Source organism: Stegostoma tigrinum, chromosome 18 (assembly GCF_030684315.1).
Source record: "Stegostoma tigrinum isolate sSteTig4 chromosome 18, sSteTig4.hap1, whole genome shotgun sequence".
Lineage (NCBI taxonomy): Eukaryota > Metazoa > Chordata > Chondrichthyes > Orectolobiformes > Stegostomatidae > Stegostoma > Stegostoma tigrinum.
In genome coordinates, this window is record NC_081371.1 from 2,575,769 (window position 1) to 2,602,999 (window position 27,231).

The 27,231-nt window shown below is 45.4% G+C and overlaps 1 protein-coding gene across 2 annotated transcripts in view; it reads right to left on the minus strand.

Moving 5' to 3' along the window:
• Positions 1-25,210, minus strand: part of LOC125460912 (differentially expressed in FDCP 6 homolog) — a 56,055-nt gene extending 30,845 nt beyond the window's left edge. Inside the window, exons 1-4 of one of the 2 annotated variants that reach the window (XM_059652233.1) lie at positions 24,897-25,210; positions 20,921-21,061; positions 13,080-13,262; positions 6,873-7,103 (exon numbers count right to left, since the gene is read on the minus strand). In XM_059652233.1, coding sequence (XP_059508216.1) covers positions 6,873-7,103; positions 13,080-13,262; positions 20,921-21,061; positions 24,897-24,992 — 651 coding nt within the window. In that variant the 5' untranslated portion in view covers positions 24,993-25,210. Of the gene's footprint in view, positions 1-6,872; positions 7,104-13,079; positions 13,263-20,920; positions 21,062-21,150; positions 21,381-24,896 lie in introns of those variants that run through there. The other variant, XM_059652234.1, reaches the window with a different exon arrangement.
• Positions 25,211-27,231: the final 2,021 nt, after the last annotated feature.

Below are 27,231 nucleotides of genomic sequence, written 5' to 3' on the forward strand. Positions count from 1 at the left end.
CCCTTCTGGTTTTCCCTTATCGCTGTGGGATCTTGTCACCACACAGCCTGGAAAAATTCCTGGGGATTTTTCTTTTAACTCCTCGGTTTGCTGGTTTTCTTTTGGCTTTTCCACTACAATGGGCATCACTCCCACCTGTGATCCAGTGACATCGTTTCCAAGAGCAAAGTGTATCCCTGGAAAAGCTCATTTTTCCATCACTCCCACTATCACCTCCCCAGTCTCGATGGGACTTTCTAGCCTTATCTTACACAGGGGAACACTACTCCTCTCTCCATTTATTCCACAGAATACCACTCTCTCAGGCAACATTTCAGAAGGAGTGCAAATATTTTCATCTCTTACTATTAGGCACGGACTAGCTCCCATATTTCTCAATATTTTAACTTCTTTACCTTCTCTGCCTGTTCCACCTCAGTAAATTCTATCAGTATGGATTGGGCGCTATCTTACTATCCAGCCCATGACTAGACTGTGCATTCTCCTGCAGCTCCTCAACTTCCTTCACTATCTCAACTGATCCCACTGGTTTAGCCTCTTCTACCACATCCTTTATCCCTAGTGCTTTTCTTAAACCACCAGCGCTGTGACTTTGAATGTCCCACCCCATTGCAACAAAGACACCCAAGGTCTTTCACCTCTTTTCCACCCACTTGGGTTTCTTTTCTCACACACGGTAAACTGTTCCCAGTGCGACCTACATTTTGTTTCTCATCGGAGGATGACCCTCTTTCCCAACCTCTGTCCCTCATGGAATAAAATTGCTGTCGGAAGCTGGATTTCAATTTACATACCAATATGTATTCATCACCATCTGTGCAGCTCTGCATGCGGTTTCACCTTTCTGTTCCTCCACGTGAGTTCTTATCACTGCTAGAAGTGAGTTTTTAAAACTCTTCCAGCAGAATAATGTCTCCAAGAGCCTCTTCTGTCTTTTCTATCTTTAATGCTCTCATCCACGTCAAATTTGCTCTGTTTAATTCTTTCAAATTTGAGACAGGTCTGATCCGGTCCTTTTCTGACATTTCTGAACTGTTGTCTATATGCTTCCGATACCAGTTTGTAGAAACTCAGAACAGCATTCACTCCTTCATAAATCTCCTGACAAAAGCTGCAAACACCTCACTAGCCCTATGTACCAACTTGGTCCGAATTAACATTACCCACACAGTCTTTGACCAGTTCATTCGTCTAGCCAACTTCTCCAAGGAAATGAAAAATATTTCTACATCTATTTCACCAAGTTTTGGTAACGTTTGGGCACATTTGTATATCAGCCTCCCAGGCCTTTGGCTAAAATGGGTTTGCTCATCATCACTTCTATCTTGTACGTTTACATCTGCCATTTGAAGTCTTTTTGTTTCAAATTCCACCTTCATCTTTTCTAACTCAAACATTCTTTCCCCTTCCTTCCCTTCTGCCCTGGCTATCCTTTCTTTCTCTTCAGCTAGGAACATTATTTCCCTTTCTTTAACCTGTAACTTCAGTTGTCTCATTTGCAATTTAATTTTTTTCTAATTCCACTGCACTTGATTGCTTATCTGATACACCTAAATGCTTGGCTAACTGTTACAATTTCAGCTTTCCCACTATCCCCAGTTAAACCCAATTTTGGCACTTCTAGAAGTGTCACCTTTTTCTGTCTTTCTAAACTTGCTTGGCAAATTTGTGAAGCATCTTTGACCCCCAGAACCTCTTTAAAAGCAACATTAAGAGCCATTTTCCCTACTTTTGCAACAAGCAACAAAAATTAAACAGATTTTCCACTTGTCACATAAGCTTTATTTAAAGGTCTAAGAGACTAGTTCCCAAGTCTGTTTAAATATGCTGGGGTCTGTCGTACCCTCAATCTGTTCAAATCTGCCAAATCCTGGGCGATGAGCCCCAAGTCTGTTATAAAGCAGAAGCTGACACCCCGCCACAGCTAAGGCCTAAAACCAAAATAACCAAAGAGGTGCACCATACCTCAATCTGTAAAAAGAGAGAGTGAAAAGTAGTGTATCCTGCTTTTCAGCAACTTTATTGGTTAAATAAAATAAATCCCTGACACTCATTTCAAAATCAACATTAACAATTTATTTATCTAACTCTTAACAGTGATCAAAGTAACTAAACCACTAGCAAACTGAATAAATCCCTTCTAGGTACTAACTATTTCCAAGTAAAACAAGATTCTAATGGTATGCTGTTCCAATAAATACGAGTCCCACTTGTATACAAAAAAAAAGAATTCACCCTCTCAAAATTTCAGCCAGGTTATCTCTTCCAGAATGTTCTGTGCCTTCTCCATCAATTCTTCTGTCAAGAATATTAACTAGTTGTGCTGTTGATACCACTGTTATTTTAGATGGTGCTTTCTCTGACACATAGAGGAGGCTGTGAGAGCAAGCGCTTCTCTCAGGAGCTGAGGGCTATTAGCTCTGGCGGATGGCAGCAAGCCCTGTGGCTTCGTCCAACATTCCCCATCTTTTATATCCTTGATGACTCATCAATATTTCTTAAAATAGGATTTATACTATGTTATCAAAACCATCTGATTTAAGTTTATAGCGACAGTAGGAACTGCTGATACTGGAGAATCTGAGATAACACGGTGTGAAGCTGGATGAACATGGCAGGCCAAGCAGCAGAGGAGCAGGAAAGCTTGACGTTTCGGGTTGGGACCCTTCTTAAGAAATTTTTGATAATTAGTTCAAATTGATTGGCTGGAATTTAAAAGCGTTGTCTTGGTTAAAAACTGCTGCTTAGCCTACTAACTGTACAGCTTTTCAGTACAAATGCTTCAATTGAGGTGCTCCGTGTGTACTTGTAAACTTTCAAGCTGCTGCTCACAGATATCCATTTTAAATCTCTAAGCACAGAAAAAGCACCTGATCTTTTAAAGGGACCACACAACGCTTCCCTCTCCTCGCATTTTACAAATGCTGAATTCTAGCTTCCTGCCTCCCAACCCACAAGTACTCTACCCAACTTCGCAACACTGCTGTTTCCTCTCCCTCTCCGAAGCTGCTGTCCCTGCTTTCTCTCATGTTGTTTTAGACATACAGGCTCCTAACTCTCCTTCATTCTCTTAAGTGTTGGTGACTGTCTGTGGATCCTCCATCTGTCTCTCTGCAGGGTGTGGTTTCCTAACCAACTATTTACAGCTGTTTTAATCAAAGTGTGAATGTTTGACAACAATTAAACAACTTTTAGCATCATTCATCCCTCCTCACGTCCATATGCAGAAACTTCCACCACTTCCAGGGCTATACTGATAAGTGGCAAGTAATATTCAGTCCACACAAGTGCCAGGTAATGACCATCTCAAAAAAGGGACAATCTAACCAGCATCCTTTGACTTTCAAAGGCATTATCATTGCAGAAACCCCACAGTCAACATCCTGACGGTTATCACTGAAAAGTAACTGAACTGGACTAACGACAAAAATGCAGTGGCTACAATTACAGGTCAGAATACTATGGCAGTTACTCACATCCTGACTCCCAAAGCCTGTCCACCATCTACAAGGCACAAACCAGGAGTGTGATGGAATACTCCCCACTTGCCTGGATGGGTGTAGCTCCAACAACACTCAGGAAGATTGGCACCATCCAGGACAAACCAGCCCGCTTGATTGGCACTACATCTACAAGCATTCACTTTCTCCACAACCGAGGCTCAGTAGCAACAGTGTGTACTATCTGCAAGAATCTCATAACTCACCAAAGGTCCTCAGACAGAACCTTCCAAACCCAAGACCACCTTCATCTTGAAGGACAAGGGCAGCAGATATATGGGAAAATCACTACCTGTAAGTTCCCCACCAAGCCCCTCACCATCTTGACTTGAAAATATATCACTGTTCCTTCACTTTCGCTGGGTCAACATCCTGGAATTCCCTCCCTAAGGGCATTGTGGGTCAACCCACAGCAGGAGGACTGAAGCGGCTCAAGAAGGCAGCTCACCGCCACCATCTCAAGGTTGAGTGGGCTTGGGAATAATTGCTGGCCACATCTCATGAAGGAATTAAACAAAACACAACTATATTTACCCTCAAATGTCCCCATTGTCATTTTCCTTCCAGACTGGCTGAGGAGCCAGCTAATTGAGCAGATTACAAGCAGGCTGCTTTATCATTGTTAGATAACAAAGTGTGAAGCTGGATGAACACAGCAGGCCAAGCAGCATCTCGGGAGCACAAAAGCTGACTTTTCGGGCCTAGACCCTTCACCTCTGATCATCAGAGATGAAGGGTCTAGGCCCGAAAAGTCAGCTTTTGTGCTCCTGAGATGCTGCTTGGCCTGCTGTGTTCATCCAGCTTCACATTTTGTTATCTTGGATTCTCCAGCATCTGCAGTTCCCGTTATCTCTGCTTTATCATTGCCATCTATTTGGAATCTTAAGTCATTTTAAAGGATGTGCCAGGAATAGGGGCAGATTCTGCACACTCCTGGCAAACTGGGCTGTCTCCCAATCTCCCTCCCATTCTGCTGTTCACTGGTCAGTTCCATTGTACTCATTGCTTGGCACCTGCTACTGATCTAACCAGTGGCAAGCACTTAGTTCCTAGTGAGACTACAATCTTTGGAGACAGTGTTGTACAAACTGTTATGTGGCATGTAAGGAGTAGTGTTCAGATAATGTCACCACCTTCTGCAGACACCTCTGAATTGGCTAAATCACTGTCTAGATTTATTTATAGATAAAGGATTATTATAGAAAGTAGAAAGTATCTTGCAGCTCCTCCTGCAGCATTCAGTCGGACAAGGCATTATTTTCTGAGACCGATGCCTTTTACAATCACTTACAGACAGCAAAGGGTCCCTGGGTGGGTTAGTGTGGGTAAATTTGATTGAAAATGACAATAAAAATGCTTAGCCACCTCTTGAACTGTCGCACCCACGTGCTGACAGGAAGGGAGTTTCAGGATTTGTACCTAGGGACATTGAAGGGATGTTGGAATAGCTCCAAGTCAGGATTGGATGTTCCCGGAGAGGATCTCTCAGGACATTCATATTCACTAGCTGGCTGTGCAATGGTGGAGGGCACCAGGGGCCAATGAGGAAACCCTGAGGAAGTTGACACCAGGCATCTTGTCAAATTGCAAAAGCAAAATAGTGCCAATATCGGAAATCCAAAACTAAAACAGTAAACACTTGGGAGTACATGGCGGGAGAGGCAGCTTCCATGGAGACAGAAGAACACAGTTTGTCTTCTGGGCTGATTTCTCAGAACGCATTCCTCCTGAAGAAGAGAAGAGAAACAGGCAGGTAGAAAAAGGAGCAGGAGAAAGAAAGGAAAACTGGATGGACGAAGAATACGAGAATCTGTCTCAAGGGCCATAGAAAGTGGTGCAAGATCAAGAGACCAGGGAGCTGAAGGAAAAGCAAGAAGAACAGAAGAGGAAGACAACAAGGTGTATAACCAGCTGAGAAGATGAACAATACCTCACACCCCAGCTTCATATCTCCCCGTATTGTTTAACACAGCTTCTCGCCCCTTTGCACAGGGGTCCTGAGGCCAGGTTGTGTAGTCCAGCTGAGATTGGTTAACTCAGCATGGAGTCAGATTCAGACCTGGGACCGTACACAGTCCATACCAAGTGTATTCATGCAAGGCTGATATCTTGATGGTCTTCACAGGTCCCTTCCAAAACCAAGGAGGGCTGTTGGGTTTGGGTGAAACCTAAAACTGTCCTTTTCATATGCCCTAAAATGTAGAAGCAGTAGGCCATTCAGCCCGTTGAGTTTACTCTGCAAATGAATAAGATCAAGGCTGATCTGACAACCCTCAACTCCACTTTCCTGCCGTTTCCTCTTAACTCTCAATTCCCTGACTGATTAACAATCTGTCTATCTCAGCTTTGAATATACTTAACAGCCCAGCCTCAGCAGCCCTCTGCACTAAAGAATTTCACAGATTCACTCCCCTCAGAGAAGAAATTCCTCCTTTCCTCTGTCTGAAATGGGTAATGTCTTATTCTGAGGTTATGCCCTCTGGTGCTAGACTCTCCCATCAGAGGAAAAACAACCTTTTCACGTCTACCCTATCAAGTCCCCTAAGAATGTATGTTTCAATCATTCTTGTAGGAGTACAGGCCCAGCCTACTCAATCTCTTCTCATAAGACAGTCCCTCCATACCTGTGATCAGCCTAGTGAACCTTCTCTGGGCTGCCTCCAATGCCAGCATATCTTTCCTTAGGCAAAAGGAGTCCAAATTTGTTCTCAGTATTCCGGCTGTGGTTTGGCTAGTGCCTTTCATTGTTTTAGCAAACCCTCCTACTTCTTCCACTCCATTCCCTTTGAAATAAAGGCCAACATCACATTTGCCTTCACTATTACTACTGAAATGGGAAGCTTGCCTTTAGAGATCCATGGACAAGGACTCCCAAAATCCCTCTGTTCTGTAACTTTCTGCAGTCCTTCTCCATTTAAATAATATTCAGTTCCTCTATTCTTCATGCTGAAGTGTATACCCATTTCCCCACATTATATTTCATCTGCAAAGTTTTTACACACTGACTTAACCTATGTCCGTCTGCAGATTCCTTGTTACGCTATTAACATATATTGTAAATTGTGTCGCCAGCACTGATCCCTGCGGCCCTCCCCTGGTTATGGGTTGCATTCTGAAAATGCCCCCCTTGTCTTAACTCTATCTTCAATGAATTAGCCAATCCTCTATTTGCGTTGATATATTACCCCCAACACTGTGGGCTCTTAACTTATTAAGTAGCGGAATGTGTGGTACCTTACCAAATACCATCTGAAACTCCAAATGTACTATAGGCCCCTTGCAGGTGAAGGATGGGGACAGCAATGCGATGTTGAGTGACACTCTGCACACTGTTTACACACACTATGAAGGGTTTCGGAAAGTCCCACTGACCTTCTGCATTACGTCCAACACCAGCTCCTCGTAAACGGACTGGATTCCCAGAGCGAGAGATTCCTTGCTGGCTGGTTTCGTGAACCTTCCCGATTCCATCATCTCCAGGAACTGCCAGACTGTGACCGCCCCAGACAGCGAAGGATTCTGGGAGAAGTACTCAGCCAGCTCCTCTTCGTGTAGCCATTCCTGTCCAGTTGCCGTGAATACTTTCCTCAGCAAATACCCAACCTGCATCGATCAGGACAGGAATATTAGACGGACATAGGGGAACTGGCCAAACGTGGTGCTTCCTCTTGAGTCCCTTCCCCCAACCCCCAGGCCAACACCCTATGGGCATCTCTGGCCCATTCAGTACCACTTGTCATGACTGCAGCCAGGGGTGAAGCTGGATCTTCAGCTACTAATAAATTCAGTTCAAACAAACAAAGACTGCACTGTGAATTAACAGTGAGAAAGAAAGAAGTTTGAAAGAAAAATAAATTTTAAAATTATGATCTCAGTATAGTAACCAACCTCTCATTGACTCCCAGTGTAGAGAATTCCAATGTAAAATCCACTACTCATTGAGTCCCAGTGTATATAGAACACAGAACGGTACTGCACAATACAGGCCCTTCGGCCCATGATGTGGTGTCGACCTATTATCCTCCTCTAAGATCAAAACTAACCTGCACACCCTTCATTTTACTATCACCCATGCGCCTAACAGTTGCTTAAGTGTCCCTAATGTATTTGACAGATAATCCCAATGTAAAATCCTCTTCTCACTAACTCCTAGTGTGTACTATGGGTCTCTGAAACAAATTTTTTTCCCATTTGTTGTGGCTTTAATGGAACACTGAGAATCCTTGAGGTTAGTAATGAATTCTGCTTTTGGGGGTGGGGTGGGTTGGGTCCAAATAACAGTGTGTAAATACAAATGTATTGTTACAACTGGAGTACATCACTTCATTAAAGAAATTGATGAGAACAATAAAGGAGTGCCAAAAGCCAAAATATAGGCCCAAAAAAAACTAGCACTAGCCTGAAAATAACTTTTTTTGACCCTTGCCTCCCAGTTTACATGACCCCTATATAGAATCACAGAATTCCCACAGTGGGGAAAGAGGCCATTTGGCCCATCGGGTCTGCTCCGAACAGCATCAAATCTCATCCCTGTAATCCCACATTTCCCACGGCTAACCAACCTAGCCTACAGATCCCTGGACACTACAGGACAATTTTCCACAGCCAATCCACCTAACCTGCCCATCTTTGGGCTGTAGGAGGAAACCGGAGCACCCAGAGGAAACCCACGCAGACACCGGGAGAATGTGCAAACTCCACACTGACAGTTGCCTGAGGATGGAATGGAGCGTGGGTCCCTGGCACTGAGGCTGCAGTGCTAACCACTGAGTGCTGCCCTAATACACTAAAGCTGTTTCCTATTGGCTCCCACTGCAAGGTCTAGATCGTTATATGAAGAACAAAGGTAGGTGGTTTGTATAGAGTTGTGACAATTGCTGTGGCCACTCTGAATGCTGAGAGCCAGTATTTAGAATCAGTCGGTCAGTCCTTATGTTCCAATCCCATGAGCAGTGTGTGGAAATTCCCCTCACAGACCATGGATGGAATTCACTCCCCTCAGAGAAGACATGTCAGAGAGAGCAACCCCCCCCTTGCTGCCCTAAAAGGTCATCTCTCCATCCGTACTGGGGTAAGGTGGTGCCTGCTGACTATCTTGACAGGAAATGTGGACACAAAAATAAAATATCTCATTGAGTACCAAGGCTCGAGAATAACTGGGCCAAGCTGCGAAGCGTGTGGTTAACCGCCAACCACAGCCCACGGGCTAAGGAAAGGAAAGACAGTGAACTTTGCTCAAACAGATGGCTCAATACGACTGCCATAACACACACACACACACACACACACACACACACACACACACACACTCAGAGAGAGAGAGAACTGAAGTTGAGCAGGAGTTGATAATCAGCGATCTCAGATCTATTTATATTTTCCGATGGTGAGCAATGATATGGCTGTTCTGAAAAACTAGCAGCACAGAGATGGGGATCTCAAAACCACCAATAACCACGTGCCAGCAAAAGCCGAGCTAGAAACTGACTTTGAAAACACTGGGGAGGGGGAAAAAACATGAGATGATTTGAAGAGACTGCAGTGGGATGTGACCTAACTCAGAGGTGAGAGCTGTATCCAGTGAGGGATGGGATGGGTGCCTTTCCTGCCAGGTCTAACCTAAGGGGAGGCAGGAGCCTACAGGCATTACTCCTGGTCAGTTATTCCAGAGACTCGGTTAAGGGTTCCGGGGACCCAGTTTCAAATCCCACCAGGGCGGATGAATTTCCATTCAATAAAAACCTGGAATTAAGAGTCTAATGATAAACATTGTCGGAAAAACCCATCTGATTCACCGATGTCCTTCAGGGAAGGGCAATGAGTGCTAAGCTAAAGGGTTAAAATCAAGGGCCCGTCTGCCTCTTTAGGCTGAATCAGGAGCCTCCTCAGCGATCGTGGCCAATCTCAGCAAACAAAATAAAGAAGCCAGATCTCAGAATCCCACTGAGACCCATCCCCATTACCCCATAACCCTGCATTTAGCAATCCACCCGAGCCTGCACATCTTTGGGCTGTGGGAGGAAACCAGAGCACCAGGAGGAAACCCGCGCAGACACGGGGAGAATGTGCAAACTCCGCACACAGTCACCCGGGGTTGGAATCGAACCTGAGTCCCTGGCGCTGTGAGGCACCAGCACTGCCCACTGAGTCACTGTGCCACCCAGCTCCAATAGGAAAGGTCCTATGGTTGGCTGCCCTGACATTGACTCTCACCTCGCTCTCCTGAAGACAGCAGCTCAGGCCAAAAGTCAGAGCTAACAACAACTGGTTGCTCTGAAACATCTTTAGCAAACAGGCAATCAGCCATTAATCCATCTGATCAGCTGGTCAACTAACACACGGCCAGCTGTGATTATAAAGATATATTCACCATTTGTGGGAAGTGGGATTTTACATTAGAGGTAGAAGACCAATTCTGTAAAGTTTTGTTTTAAGAGGTTAGAAAATCACACAGAACTGTGACCTAAATACATAATGACTAAGATAAGCGTGTGACTGCAATCAAGTGCTTAGGAGAACCACTGTAATGTTAATGGCTATAATGCTTGTGCTGGGGACTTAATGACATGCAGAGTAAAAAGAAATTACTTTGGGACAAATTTGTCACGTCCTAACAATTTAGGTTAGAAGGAAGAAGAGAACAGCTCTTTAGTAGAAGTGGTTTCTAGCCTGTGAAGATTTAAAGCCAGGGCAGTTTGGATAGAAATCTTCAAGCTGCCAATGAGAGAGCATTTAGGCAATCTAAATCCTGTGAGGCTCATGCTACTGGATTCTGAAGAAGGGTCTAGGCCTGAAACGTCAGCCTTCCTGCTCCTCTGATGCTGTTTGGCCTGCTGTGTTCCTCCAGCTCTACACCTTGTTATCTCAGATTCTCCAGCATCTGCAGTTCCTACTGTCTCTGCTTTCATAAAATTGTCTCCACAGTTCACGAAACAGAGAGTGGACAGTATCAGCTAACTAAAGATTTAAAATCTGAGCGAACTGCTTCGGAATGAGTTTCTGTAATGGATTGTGTGGGAAATTTTGACATTGGCCTCAATATCTTTCTCAATGTCTTCTATATTTGTTTCTTTTTGTGGAATAAAATTATGTATTTGGTTTTAAATAACATCTGCAGTCTCAACACAGATGTATTTCAGTGACAACCTACCCTCCCATTACCCTTTACCTCCACAACTCCCTCCCTCCCTTCCTTTAGCCCTACCTGTCCCCCACCTCCGACCCACCTCCTAAATCCTTCCCCCTTGTGGCTCCTCCACTGATTGTGGGTGCCTGCCTTGAGTTGTCCTGGGCTCCTACCCTGACTCCACATGGGACCCGACCCCCACACCTCCTGGGCCCTTCAACCTGATTCCACCTGGGGCTCCTCTCCCTATTCCTCCTGGGGCCCTCCCTCTACACCTCCTGGACCACTTCCCCATGCCTCCTGGTGGTCACCCTTCCCCCACGTCTCTTGGGGGGCCCCCTGCCCGCACGCCTCCTGCACAGCATCCACACCCTCCCCCGCCACACCTCCTGGGGGCCCTTACCCCCACTCCCCTTCAGCACCTCCCCAACTCCTACTGGGTCCATCCCATACTGCCCTATTTCCCATTGATTTCCGACGATGTCAGTGCTTGAAGCAGTGTCTTCGTGTATGTACTTATTCTGGTACTTGAATGTGAAAACAGGAACAATAGCGACAGTCTGTTCTTTTACAGAACTTCACTGATATACAAGACATTGTACAGAAATGATAGAAAGGAGGATGAGACACAAAGCAACAGATCAGCTGAGCAAGAGGCAGATTTTAAACAGTGTCTCAGGGGAGGAAGGCAAGGCAGGAAGGTAGAGAGTTCCAGGGCTCAGAGTCGAGGTAACTGGGCCATCAGTGGAGGAGTGTTAAATTCACACAGGTGGAGTGCAAGAGACCAGGAGAATAGGTATCTCAGAGACGGTGGGCCTGGGGCAGATTACACAGAGAGATGGGAGGATGCCAGGAAGTGATTTGATCACAAGGAGTGTATTGAAACCAACTTGTTGAATTGACCAGGAACTGAAAGAGACAGAGAGTGACACAGGGAGAGCACTCGCACTCACGCTCACGCTCACGCTCTCTTTTGAAACTGTTTGATAAAAAAGGGATTTATGACAATCTCAATCAATAACAATAAACTGCAGTGTGGTTTGTGGTGTCACCAGATCACAGTCTTTATAATTGATCTAAATTTTAATCAAATTATGCAGTGCCTACAACCCCAGAAACAGGCTATCGAGACCCACCAAACTGTAGAATGAAGACAAGGCAATGGGAGAGTGGGACAGGGTGGTTTTGTACGCGGCGAGTCAGACAGAGCAAGTTGACAATGTGGGGCGGCAGCAAAAATGAATAATGATGTTAAAATTACTGCTTTGTTAACGCTAAAACTGAGGCTGCGTTTTCACAAGCAGTTGCCTGTTTCTGGGGTTTTCCTGCTCATCTTGACATTGTTTCAGTACGACGTTAGCACCAGAGGATGTAAACAACTGGCTCTCGCTGTTAAGATAGGAGGAGAAATCTTTTCTCTCTGAATGTCATGTGTCTTTGGAACACACTTCCCCAGACACCAGCAGAGTTGGGGTGGGGCGGGGAAGCGAGGGATCAATGAATATTGTTAGGAGGGTGCCGCATAGATTCTTCGCTAATGAAGAGTCAAAGATTATGGAAATGACCACAATTGGCTCAGTCACACATTCTCAACGAGTGATGGAACAGACTTCAGGGACCGAATGGCCTACAGCTGCTCCTAGTGCAGGTACAACATAGGGCCTCATTTTAAATGCAATCCACTTCAGATGGGAGCGTGGAGGAAAAAAGCACAAAATTGCTTCTAACAGGAATTTTGGGGCCTAGGCTTAAAGTCTGATTGTCTCGAGATTAACAGTCAATACTGAGGCTCCAGATTCGTCCAGCAGAATCACATCAGATCTGTAAATCACTCTGGAACGCCCGACATTAAAATCCTACTCTCTCCCGACCCCTCATTCCCCCACTCACCTCAGGGTGTTGTCATCACCCACTGGCTTATGTGCAGCATGAACAGCAGTGCTAATCTTTACCCCAAATAAGCAATGATTTTCTGTCAAAGGGGGATCAAATCCTAACATCCCTGTCTCCATAAAAACACTCCTTTGCCCCATACCCTAGCCCTCCCCTATCCATGTGACAGTTTCCAACTCTCTGAGCCTCAGCGGGTCCACGAGAATCTGAAATTCTGTAACATTCCCAGTTTTAATCGCATCCTCAGGTCCAGCTCCAAAATTCCCTCCCTAATCCTCTCAAAGATCCTTCGAACCTTCACCTTCGAGCAAGCATTAAGTGATCTGCTGTATTATCTCTTTCCCCGGCCGGCCTAAATATTTCGTCCAATTGCATTCCCAGAAAGTGTTTTTTTTCAATGCTAACGATGCCGCACAAATGCAGGTTATTGTTGCCTCAGGACTTGGCGTGTGAGGTGCTCATATCCACCCTTCAACAAAGCTCAAAGCTACTTCCCAACCCCTCAAGCTCCTCACGGCCCTGTACCTGAGCCCTCACCCAGACCCCAAGGGGCAGAGTCTCACCTCCTCATGGACCATCACCAAGGGGTACTTGTCTTCCGACAAAAAGTTAAAGAGGCACCAGAGTTTGAAGGCGCTTGACTCCGAGATCAGGCCCTGGCCTCTTGAGGGTTTGTAGTTTTTCTTGGCCGTTAAAGTCCAGCAAAGCTCGTGGAAGTTCTCCTTGACAAAATGGCCTTCTTGCACCTTGAGGAGAGACATCAGAAGGTCAGGGAAGGTCAAAGGTCATACAAACAAGACCAGGGGGGCTATCAGACTCAGAAGCAGCTTTCCTCTTAATCTTTCCCCCTTCTAACAAGTACAGAGTGACCAACTTTAAGTCAAGTTGACCTATGTGTCTAATTGGCTGGCTCCCTCACTGGCCTCAGTTGTAATTGGCCAATCCTTCCCCTTGAATGTGCCATTAGATGATCCTCCTCCTGTTCTCAAGTTCAAAACCCAGCAGCCTGGGCCCTGCCCATTAGTTGTCAGCCTACGATGGTGGCACCCAGCCCTGGGCAGAGATACTGCCCCTCTTTCTGGCCCTCCTTCCAGCAGGACTCTGTCCTTGCTCCATCGCTTTGCCCATCTACAGACCACACCATGTCACCCAGCTCCCCCTCCTCTTTCCCAATGGGCAATGACCAAATGCCCATACATTGCAACTGGGATCAGGGCAGTCCTAGTTTACTCGCTCCCAGCCTGGCCATCCACTCCTCTCTGCTCTGCATCAGAAAGCGTGGGTTATTCTAACCTCTCCATCATCCTTTCCCACCCTCCAACTTTAATTTTATAAAAGAAATGCAGGGGGAGGCAGCTACAGGCAACAGGAGTTGCAAAGGTAGGGTACAGGTGTAGGGGAGACTGGGTATTGGCAGCAAGGAGACATATTTGAGGCATTGGAGCATGAGACACATTTAGATTGAGAGGTGATAAAAAGAGGAACCGATCTATATACATGAGGAGCAGCAGCACCGAAGTGTACAAAAACGCAGAGAGGTTTTGACAGGGTAGGCATGGGAAGAGTGCTTTGCTCTTCTGAGAGAATTTAGGACCATGGGGTCTTTGTTTAAAACAGAGAGGAGAATTTCTTTCTCAGAGTTTTTGAGGCTTTCTTCCACAAAAAGTGGTGGAAGCAGACCCCTTGAACATTCTTTGGGCAGGTTCTTGTTAAACAAGGTGATGAAAGGTTTCAGAGATAATGGGAACTGCAGATGCTGGAGATGAAGATGCTCTGATGAAGGGTCTAGGCCCGAAACGTCAACTTTTGTGCTCCTGAGATGCTGCTTGGCCTGCTGTGTTCATCCAGCCTCACATTTTATTATGATGAAAGGTTTCATCAGGTTGGGGGGAGGGGGTGGGTCCAGGTGGGAATGTGGACTTGAGGTGAAAATCTTACGGCTAGCGGGGCTGAGTGGCCTACTATTGTTCCTAATGGTACATTCCTATGTCGCTACAGAGTGTTGCCTACTTTCTGTTCATCGATAGCCCTCAATGACCCTTACCACCACCCCACCTAATCTCCCCAACTCTCTATATTCCTCCTGTTTTTAAACTCCATCGAACTAAGTCAGACCTACTCGCCCAATCACAGAAACAGAGTATCTACTCTCTGCTGCCTGGGGGAGTTGGCCATGTTCACACTGGCTGCCACAGCTCCTACACGGATTTCAAAACACTTGACGCCCTGTCCCAATGGCTGTAGAAAGTGCTGGATAAAATGCGGGTCTTAGATTGTCCATCGTCTGCAGAGTCCTCCCACAGCTCCAACTTTAATCATCAGCGACTTTTAGAAATTTATTCCAATTGCGATCCACTATCCAGTTATATTCAAACCTGCGGTGGCTCTGATAATGACCTTTGGGAGGGTGGGGTGACTTCACTGCTCTCAACCTCCAGTCTGAGAAACAACAGCTTACCGTCAAACACTCCTGTGTGTCCTTGAGCGCGTTTGTTTTAATCCATGCTGACTGGGATCTTTCCATTGTATAGCCTCATTTTTGTTGTGTTAGGCAGAGCACAGAGTGGGGAAAAACTGCTCACATTGGTGGCAGGATTGAGAACGAAAGGGTACAGATCTGAGAAGCCATCCTGAGACGAGGAGATTCCCAGCTACGACAAGTGGATTCGGATCTGGGTGCAGCACGGGAGCGTTGTAGGGGACAGGGTCGAATATGGCAGATTATGGCGGGGGGAGGGAGAGAGAGAGAGAGAGAGAGAGAGCGCACAGTACTCGAACAGCTCTTTCGGAGAACATGTGATCCAATGGGCTGAATGGCCTCTTTCTGTGCTGTAACCATTCCATGAAGGCCACATTTTAGATAAATGTATCCATAGGAACGCGTGAAATCTTACCATTATCCAACTTGTGCAGACTTGTCCACAGCCGACAGAACGAATCTCTCACATTACCATCATGCTGTGATAAGTGTGCACACAGGCAACAGAGAAGCTGCAGTTACAGAGGGCACAGTGAGGAAGGGAAGGTTGGCAGGTGGGGTGTCATGGGGGGAGGTGGATTTAGAACAGGGCAGCGTGAAGCAGGCTGAGCAATAACTGCTCACGAGTAACCTTGAGCAATCCTCCAGTAAAATATAAAAAGTAACATGTTAGCCTCGCGAAGCCGGCTGCATTGACATGCGACGCAGCCAACCCCAGAAACAACCTCCCCCAGTAACGCAGCCAGATACCGGGTCAGAAACATTTTTTTTAAAAAAATGACTGCACCAGGGGAGGGGGTTAGGGAGAGCAGGAGTGAAAAGTTGTGGTGTCTTGTTGTCTTTAGAGCTGCAGCGAGCCTTGGTGCTGCGGAATATGCCAATTTGTACTTGACTGGTGGGAACAATGCCTGGAATAATGGTCTCAGAGTTACACAGCATGGAAACAGACCCTTCAGTCCAACTAATCCATGCTGACCATAATCCCAAACTAAACTAACGCCTCCTGCCTGTGTTTGGCACATATCCCTCCAAACATTTCTTATTCATATACTTATCCAAATGCCTTTTAAACATTGCAGCTGTAGCCCACTTCCTCTGGACGTTCATTCCACATGGGAACCACTGTCTGCGTAGAAAGGTTGCCCCTCATGTCTTTTCAGATATTTCTTCTCTCACCTTAAAAATATGCCACTCGCCTTATCTATACCCCTCATGATTTTATAAACATCTGTAAGGTCACCCCTCAATTTCTACACTTCAGTGAAAAATAGCCCCAACCTATCCAGCCTCTCCTTATAACTCAAACCCTTCATTCCCAGCAGCATCCTGGTAAATCTCTTCCGAATCCTCTCTAGTTTCCTTTCTATTAGAGAGCAAGCAGAACAGTCCTCACCAATGGCTGTGCAACCTCAACATGACATCCCTACTCCTATACTCCAAGGTCTGAGCAATGAAGGCAAGAGTGCTAAATGCCTTTTTAACCATTCTGTCTACCTGTAACGCAAACTTCAAAGAATTACGTGCCTGAACCCCTAGGTTTCTCTGCTCTACAACACTATCCAAGACCCTACTTTAAACTGTATAAGTCCTGTCTTTGTTTGTTTTACCAAAGTGTGATAGCTTGCATTTATCCAAATTAAACTCCATCTGCCGCACCTCAGCCCATTGACCTAGTTGATCAAGATTTCTTTGTCATCTTAGACAGTGGACAGTCGCGGCGGCTTTCTGGGATTAATGTCTTTAGAGGCTAGATGAATAATTAAATCAAGTTGTTCCAGAAAATGAGGCATTTTGATCTTCTCAGACTGTCTGCAACATGTGGCATCACTGGCAGCACCATTGACCTCCAATGCCTCACCAGCTGGGTGGCACTGGGTCCCCCACCTTATCTTCTCACAACCCAGGGCTCTGGCCCCGTTTCCTCTCTGTCACCTCTAGAACCCTTATGGACTAACCCATCCTATTCTCAGCTTTGTTCTGCATCTCACCAACGTCAACAGAAAGCACAGCATCCTGCCAACAAAGAAGATCAAAAGTTGTTGTAAAAGTTATACTTTTTGGATTAATTGCTCAACTGAAACTTTGCTGAACTAAACCATGCCTGCAAGTTGACTACAATCCTGGAAAGTCCCAATCGGCAAATATAAGGACACAGTCCAGACACTGTGAGGTGATGGAAGAGGTCATCAACAATAAACAAACACCTCTGCTTACAGACAGAGGCCAAGGAAAATTAAAGGAATCAATTTCCTTCCCTCCCTAGTCCATGACGTGCTAGAGTCACATGATATCCAGATATATTTCACCACCCTCTCTCTCAACGCCACCACTACCTCTAAATTATACTGTTTATCTAACATCCAGCGCAGGAAGCCATCGATTTGCATTCCCGAGCCATACTCTGTTTCCCTAGCTGATTGATTCCTACTCCGTCCTTGGAAGCTGAGAAGCTGAAGTTGTATTACCCAAGGTAATATCACCGACCACACAAGGGCAGCTGGAAGATGACCACATTAGCGGGGAACATCTGTTTAATGTGGAAAGCTTTTTTGGGGTCTGGGATGGGGGTGAGGTGGGGGGATGGCAGGTGTAGCACTTCCTGCGGTTGCAGGGAAAGGTGTCGGGGGTAGTGGGGCTAGTCGGAGGATGGAGTGGACGAGGGAGTCGCTGAGAGAGCGGTCCCTCCGGAAGGAAGATAAGGACAGGGAAGAAAATATATCCTTGGTTTGGGGTCAGATTGCAGATGGCGGAAGTGGCGGGGAATGATGCGTTGAATTTGGAGGTTAATGGGGTGATATGCAAGGACAAGGGGAATTTTGTCTTTATTTATATTGCAGGGAGGGGGTGTGAAGGCTGAGGTGTGGGAATCGCAAAAGATGTGGTTGAGGGTATTTTCGACGACTGGGGGGTGTTGCAGTCCTCGAAATAGGAGGACATCTGGAATGTTCGGGAGTGGAATGCCTCATTTTGGGAGCAGATGCAGTGGAGGCAGAAGACTTGGGAATAGGGGATCGCATTTTTGCTGGAGGGTGGGTGAGAGGAGTGTAGGCTAGGTAGCTGTGGGAGTCGGTGGTCTGGCAATAGATATCAGTTTTGAGGTGGTCACCAGAGATGGAGACAGAGAGGTCCAGGAAGGAGAGAGAGGTATTGGAGATGGTCCAGGTCAACTTAAGGTTGGGGTGGAAGGTGTTAATAAAGTTGATGAACTGTTTGAGATCCTCATGGGAGCACGAGGTGATGCCATTACAGTCATTGATGTAACAGAGAAAGAGGTGGGGGATAGGGCCAGTGTAGTTGTAGAACCTCACCCCCATCCCAGGCCCCAAAAAACCTTCCACATTAGACAGATGTTCCCTGCACATCCCCCCGCTAATGTGTCTATTATATTCCCTGCTCCCAATGTGGCCTCCTCTACATTGGCGAGACCAAGCGGAGGCTCGGAGACTGCTTTCTGAAGCACCTATGCTCGGTTTGTGACAAACAACGCCTCCCAGTCATGAGCCACTTCAGCGCCCCCTCCCACTCCCTGGACAACATGTCCATCCTGGGCCTCCTCCAGTGTCATGATGCCGCCACCCAGAAACTGGGGCAGCAGCACCTCATATTCCGCCTTGGGAGCTGACAACCCAATGGTCTCAATGCGGACTTTACAAGTTTCAAAATCTCCCCACCCCCGGCATCTTCTCAAGACCAGCACTCCCTGTCTCGCTGTCATCTCCACCTCCTTGACCTGTCCGTCTTCTCTCCCACCTATCTGCTCCTCCCATCTCACTAACCAATCCCCGGCACTACCTACCTGCTATCACCATCCCAGCTCAACCCCCAATCCCCACTATTTATTTCAGAGCCGCTTCCCTCCCACATTTCTGAAGAAGGGTCCTGACCTGAAATGTCAGCCTTCCTGCTCCTCTGATGCTGCCTGGCCCGCTGTGTCCATCCAGCTCTATACCTTGTTGTCTCAGACTCTAGAAAGTGCAGTGCAGAGGGATCAGATGTTCTTGTGCATGAAACACAAAGTTAGGTTACAGGTGCAGCAAGTCACTAAGAAAGTAAATGGAATTTTGGATCCAGTGGGAGGGTGTTGGAATTTTATGAAAGAGATGTCTTTTTACAACTACGCAGGGTGTCAGTGAGGGCACAGTACAGTTTGATCTCCATATTTAAAAAAGGATAGACTGGCAATGGACAGTCAAAAGAGATTTACTAGACTGATCCCTGGAACGATTTATCAAGGGAAGGTAATGAGGTGGGTCTTTATCCATTGGAGTCTAGAAGAATGAGCGGTGATCTTACAGGAGCAGACAAGATTCTGAGGGGTCCGGACAGAGTGGATACTGAGAAGATATTACCACGAGGGTGGGAATGTGGACATTGTTACAGTAAGGGCACACTCATTCAAAACTGCAGTGTGAAGGAATCACCTCTCTCAGAGGGTAGTGAATGTCTGGAACTCTATCCCAAGGAGCTGTGGAGCCTTGATCACTGAAAATATTTAAAGAGGAGGTGGATAGATTTTTGAAATATCAGGAGTGAGGGTTATAAGGAGCCTGGATAGGGTTAAAGTGCCATCTGGCCTACTATTGCAGATTTTCCTTTGGTTCTAATGAACTTTTGTTTTGTTGTTTGTGTTAAGATTTCTCTAACAGTTTATTTACATTTGGCTGTGTTGTTTTTAAATCACTTTTTTGTAACAAAATGTTTTTGCTTTGTTATAAAAAGCCATTGTGGGAATATGTTTCAATCACTAATCATCGTAGCAACCAACCACAAAAGTCAAATTTATGACCTATCAAGCCTGGTTGCACTCTGGGATCAGACTTTTCCAGCATCTGGGCTAAGTTAACTCGGTTTTAAAATCTTTCTCCTTTTTTACCCAATTCCTCCAGGGCCTCAAATGCCCCTATTTATAATCACCTTTCACTCTGTTACCCTCTGAAATATTAGCCTCACTCTACTTCTGAAAGGACTGTTAAAAGGACCATTATTCCAAACTCTTTCTCTATTTTTGTGAATTTACTGCTGGACTTTTTGTTTCTTTATTTTTCTAAATATTTTCCCCCTAAGAATTTGTACCTAAGTGCTTTGGTATCTATGACGGCACCACAAGTTGCAACTTGCAAACCTTTCACTGTCCTTCTGCGAGAATATGTGACAATAAAGCTAATTTTAAATTCTAGCTCATCCCAGGTTTCAGCTCCAATGTTGGCAGCCATCCCTACAACACTCTGCGGTGAAGACCCAGAATTCCCTCTTTAAATCTGTCCATCTCTCTCCTTAAAAACCTACCTTTTCAATCAAGACTTGGGCTCTCTGTCCAAATGCCTTACATTATCACTTAGAAGATGCTCCTGTCAGGGACATTAGCACTCTACAAAATACAGGCTCTTGTTTTTTTGACTATATGCATCTCCAGGCCTCAGCATATTCCTACAGTTGAGTCACAGCGGGACAGATTGTGTGTTGTGTGTTGTGTGTGTCACAGAGAGAGAGAGAGCGAGAGCGAGAGAGAGCGAGAGAGAGCGAGAGAGAGAGACAGAGAGAGGCAGAGAGAGACAGAGAGAGACAGAGAGAGACAGAGAGAGACAGAGAGAGACAGAGAGAGACAGAGAGAGACAGAGAGAGAGAGACAGAGAGAGAGAGAGACACAGAGAGAGAGAGAGACACAGAGAGAGAGAGAGACACAGAGAGAGACACACACAGAGAGAGACACAGAGAAAGAGAGACACACACGGAGAAAGAGAGACACACACGGAGAGAAAGAGAGAGAGAGAGAGGCAGAGACAGAGACAGAGAGACAGACAGAGAGAGAGTGAGAGAGAGAGAGTGAGAGACAGACAGAGGGAGAGAGAGAGTCCTTCCCAGCCAGGGTAACACAGGGGCAGGATGGTAATGTCATGGTGTGCAGCAGCCAAGGCACTGACTCACCTTGTCCAGGATATACTTGTTCAAATAAGGCATGTACCCATGGCTGGAAACAGGCCCGTCATTGTCATCACGGAAGTGGTCCTCCAGGATCTTGGGATCGTGGGGAATATTCAACACGGTGTACAGGTTGTAGGACAGCACCTGGAATACACAAAGGATCATTTCAGAGGGGCCCCATCAAAACAGCAAGTCACCAACTCAACATTCCACTAGCAAGCAGGCAATCTCACCATCTGCTCCAGCTCTTTATCTCATCCAGTCGAGATTCACCCTCTCCACTTCCTAGCCTCATGCTTCCCACTTTTTATCCAATTCTGCAACCTCTCCAAATGATTGCTCCCCGTTCATTCATTCCCACTCTTTATGGTTCATTAGTCACCACTGTCACTGTTGTTGAGCAAAATATTACGTGCTTTATAAAGGCAGTAAATCATTGCTTTAAAAAACAAACAGGGCATAAAATCACACAAAATGGCTCCCAGAATTCACATGACCGCCCTTGTTGACTCACTTCAGTCAAAAGAGCAGAGGGACTGATGTGTCATCTCGACATCACACACGAACGGAAATATTTAGAATAAATTAACCCTTGGGCAACACAATTTGTCGGTCTAAAGGTGCAAAGCTTCAGAGCCATTAAGAAAGGAGGAGACTTGAAAGGCACCACAGGGAATTCTAGCATAACTGACTTGGCTTTGTGCAAAAATGATTCATCGACAGTAACATAGTAGCCATTCTGTTGTGACAAGATAAGCTGTGGAAATGGCATTTTGACAGAGCAGCCCAGGTCTTTGAGAGAAACCGGCGAAGAGAGGGTTCCCAGTTAAAGGGAGACATAGCAGAAGGTCTTTCACCATCTGCTCTTCCACAGAAAGAACACAGGCCGTCTGCCTGTGCTGTAAAAGCAGAACTAGTGAGGAACAAACAATCTGCTTTCTCTCTCAAAGCTTACTACACTTACTGAGTCCATCTTAGAACTAACCACCAACAAAAAAACATCGAGGCTTCTGAACTCTGACCTCAAGGTTTCAACTCCTTTTACCTCAGAAAGAGAATCTTCGAGCAAGCAATAGACTTGCGATCTGAAAAAAGGACTAATCTTATTTTCTTCATCAGTATTCAATCCATAGTTACTTTTAATATTTGTATTTATACTTTTAGTAAATAACTTTTTCACTAGTACTAGTTTGGCAAGAGAAAAACATTTAAGAGATTGGTGGCTATTTGGCACACTTGATAGACAATAAAGGAATCTAAATGAATGATACAAATTTCTGGTTCATGGACCACTCAATGCAATTATGACACCGCACTTGTACTTATTAACAATGACTTAATGAAGTCCAATATAGTCTACTCTCTAATTTATTATTATACTTGATAACACCTAATCCAAAGAACTGCAGACGTTGGCAATCAGAGACAAACACAGAAATTGCTGGGCAAACTCAGCAGGTCTGGCAGCATCTGTGGAGAGAAAGCAGAGTTGATGTTTTGAGTCCTCTTCTTCAGAATATTATTAAATAGGGGACAGAAACAGACCCTTCGGTCCAACTTGTCCATGCCAACCAGGTCTCCCAAACTAAACCAGTTCAGTTTGCCGGCTTTTGGCCCATATCCCGCTAAATCTTTCGTACTCACGTATCTATCCAAATGCCTTTTAAACTTTGTAACCGTACCTCTATCTACTACCTTCCACTGGTAGTTCATTCCATATACAAACCATACTCTGAAAAAGTTGCCTCTCTGTCCCTTTTAAATCTTTCCCCTCTCACATTGAAATTATGCCCCCTTGTTCTGAACACCCCCAACCTTGGGAAAAGACCTTTGCTATTCACCTTATCTGTGCCCCTCATGATTTTATAAACCTCTGTAAGATCTTCCCTCAGCATCCTACACTCCAGTGAAAAAATGTCCCAGCCTCTCCTTATAACTCCAGTTTCAGCGACCTCCCTGGTAAATCTTTTCTGCACCTTCTCCAATTTAATAAAGTCCTTCCTTTATTGGGGTTACGAGAACTGGACACAGTACTCCAGAAGTGGCCACATATTGGTAAAGTGGGAGTTATACTGGGAAGGCTGTAAATTATGGCTGTGTACAAGTTTGCTGCCCATAGCGCCTCATGGATGCCCAGCTCTTAGTTTGTCGCACCAAAGCAGTGCCTCAATCCAGGGCATCCTGATCCAGTGGCCACTCCTACTGATACTGTCATTGATAGAGGTGATAGGCCTTAGAAAGGATACTGAGGATTGCCAAGATGGTACCAGGAATGAGGGGCTTCAGAACAGAAGTATTCTATTTGGAACCAAGAAAGTTAAGAAGTGGCCTGAAGGCTGTTTTCAGAACAACAGGAGGGTTTCAGAAGGTTAGACAGAGAAAAATGAATCCATCCTGCTGGTGGGATTTGGGGTAGATCATTTAGGACGGACGTGAGCAGACATTTCTTCACCCAAAAAGAGTGGTGGGCCTGTGCGCTTCACTACCACAGGAAGTAGTTGATGCCAAAACATTGAACATATTCAACAGGTGACTGGATATAGCACTTTGGGCAAATGGGATCAAAGGTTATGGGGAGAAAGCAGGATTAGACCACTGAGTTGGAAGATCAGCCATGATCATGATGAATGGCTGAGCAGGCTCACAGGGCCGAACAGCCTCCTCCTTCTCCTATGTTTTAAGTATCGATGATTTTATGCTCACACAGACACAAAGTCAGGAGATAAAGCAGGAAACACATTTTCACTCAAAGTCCCCCTGGATCTGGAACACAAAGTGGAAAGGTTGGGGAAGCAGTTTTGAGAAATAATTTTATACATTAGTTGAAGCGGTAAGAGTTACAGGCAAATAGCACTAAGCACAATGTCTCTCACAAACTGCCAGACCAGGCAAGTAGCACAAATGGCCTCTGTGTGTAGTGTGGGTTTCAGTGTTTCCAGGATTAACCCTCCCTCACTCGGGTTCTCACCAGCTTGTTCCTTGCCTTACTTTCCACTTCCCTGTGTTAGAATTTAAATGAATTCCCCCAAAACAACCCACTAAGGCAATCATTCTTCCATTAGCGTTACAGGTCCAGCTACCCTTCTTTCGTAACATTAACTCTGATTTCTCTTCACAGATGCTGCCAGACCTGCTGAGCTTTTCCAGCAACTTCTGTGTTTGTGTCTGATTCACAACACCCGCAGTTCTTTTCGTTTTCATTCTTCTGTTAGTGTCTACTGTACAGTAATTTTGGACAAACCTGGCTCAAATAACTCCTGTTAAATCAGACTGTTGTTAATGGATTGAGGGAAACAGCACAACCTGGACTGCATACAGGACACATATAGGTGGCACGGTGTGTTGGGGGAGTTCAGAGAGAGGGGCGATTGTTAAAGAGCCTGGAGCACAGAAATCTCTTCCCTCCAATTAAACTGGACATGGAACAGGTAAATCCGTCTCAACAGTTTTCATTGGTGTTCAGACTCAGTGGCATGTGTTTATCCCCCAAAACTAAAGCAGGGTCAACAATTTAATCTCCTCTTTTTAAATGGCCTAATTATTGATGAGTTTACTTTCGAACTGAGAGCTAATTAGTGCACCTATTTGTTGTATGGAGTCCTTCTACCAATCTCCAACCACACCCCCCCAAACACAAACAAACCCCATCATGAAACTGGTACAAAAGTGCATCAGAAAACACTTTAGTTTGAAGACTGAAAGTGTCTCCTCACACCATGACCACCGGAGTCGGCAAAGGTTTGGCTCCACAGACAGTGCAGCACTCCCTCAGTACACCACCATAAGGTCAGGCTAAACAGGCAGAGTTCAAATGTCTAGAGTGGGGCTCGACCCCTACAGCCGGGCTGTCTCTGGTTAACAAAAGCAACGCTGATGTTTATAACGACAGTCTCTTTGCACCAGTAGAGTGCAAAACATTTTAAGATACCCCGCGCTCTCACTCTATCCCTGCCTCTCCTCGGAGTTGAGTTGAGGTTACCTTGAGTTGAGATTTAGAGACTTTTCCACTCTGTTCCAAGTCCAGGGCGGTGAAAGCGTACCAGATGGATTTCAGCAGCTCGTTTTTTAGATCCATGCTGTATAGGAGCTGCCGGAGGAATGAGAAACGCAACAGGGGAACTGCCCGGTCTTTAACCTGATACGTCCACTGCAGCTCTGAGCTTGTTGGAAAACTTCCCCCTTCTCACTGCATTCACTTCCAGTCAACAATACAATGCCCCTGCCTCTGATCGCCAAGTGCACTCCACCTGTTCTGGGGTTTCTCTGTGTGTGTGTGTGTGTGTGTTAGAGTTTCTCTATTCTAAACTTCCGCCCGCACTACCTCTCTCTCTCACTACGGTCAGGCGAAGCCACCGGTAGTCGAGCAGCTGCATGTGGGGGCGGGGTTCTGTCGTTCTAAGAGACCGGCTCTCATCCCCCACCAGACCGGGGTATCGCCAACAGGCCACAGACCCGCCCCGCGTATAACCTTCAGATAATTCCTCAGTGTGACGAGACAGAGAGAAATCCAAACAGTCTCCAAGTCTAGTGTCAGAAAACGTAACTTCACTGAGGGGTTAGCGACCAGGGACATTGGCTTGTAAATAGTGTGCTAGACATTGATCAGTGAGTGGATAGAAACTTTGACCACTCACTGGGTAAAAGACAGTGACCAGTGAGCAGGTAAAGGTACTGTTAACAACTGCAGCAACTATAGTCGAGCTACATAGACAGACACCCATATCCGGATGTACACATTGAAATGCACAGAAATTAAACACTGAAATACACAGAAATGCACATAGATGTACACACTGAAATACACAGAAATTAAACACTGAAATACACAGAAATGCACATAGATGTACACACTGAAATACACAGAAATTAAACACTGAAATACACAGAAATGCACATAGATGTACACACTGAAATACACAGAAATTAAACACTGAAATACACAGAAATGCACATAGATGTACACACTGATATACACACAGATGTACACACTGGAATACACAGAAATGCACATAGATGTACACACTGAAATACACAGAAATTAAACACTGAAATACACAGAAATGCACATAGATGTACACACTGAAATACACAGAAATTAAACACTGAAATACACAGAAATGCACATAGATGTACACACTGAAATACACAGAAATGCACATAGATGTACACACTGATATACACACAGATGTACACACTGGAATACACACAGATGTGCACACTGGAATGCAGACAGATTAACACACTGCGATACCCACAGATAAGGGAGCAGACAGGAATGTGCATGTTCTAGTACAAGCAGGTCTGATATGATCGGATTGGATGATTCCAATGATCATTCCCCCTCCCCGTGCTCCTGAGTTCCATGTTCCTGTAGATACACAGACATATGCACACAGATGTATACAAACAGATATCTCTGTACAGCCACACTCAGATGTAACAAATGTACACACGTAGACATATGCACAAACATGCATTCAAATATTGCTCTTGAATTCACTACAATGGACATTAGTGGAAATGGGGATGAGCAATAATTTTAAAATTACTTGAATGGGTTCCGGAAAGGAATGAACTGGGAGGACCACAGAGATAAATTGGGGAATAGAATCTACTGGTTTGCGTTATAGAGAACTGGCATGGAACTGATGGGCTGAATGGCCTGTGCTCATGTCAAGACACAGCTGTACATGCGCGGATATATAAACATAGGCACAGAAATACTTAAGCAGATCTTGGACACAAACATGCACACGACGAATGCAACAAACTCTGTGGTGCTTTTGTAGAGTGGGAGCTTAGACCATGGTCACACTAGAGAACATTTTGTGTCCATTTCTATCTCCATGGATACGTATTTTCAGGTTTCAGATTTCCAGTGCTAACATTATGAATTGGATTTATAATCAGCACAAGTTTGAAGTATTCAATGAAAAGCAATTTCCAGCTGACATCTGCTGGCTGCAAACCGCATTACAAGAGAAAATGAAATGAGGTCAGCTGCAAAGGACGTTCATTGCGACGGGCCATGTTGGAATTCGCGAAACAACTCCAAGGGTCACTCGCAGAGAATCTCTGGAAAGCAGTAAATTATAAACTTCCTCACCAGAAGGTGCTGTGTGAGAGTATCCCAGACATCTAGTTTCTATCAACTCAGTGGTCACTGTCTTTGTCTTTTATCTGTGAGAGTGGGCAGTGTTTGTTATTCAACCAGTGAAGGCATGAATTCAGCAGCAATCCTATCTGAAAGGATGGCTTTCTAGCTGGGGTCACTGCAGAGCAAGCGTGAGACAGATGCCAGATAGTATGCCGCT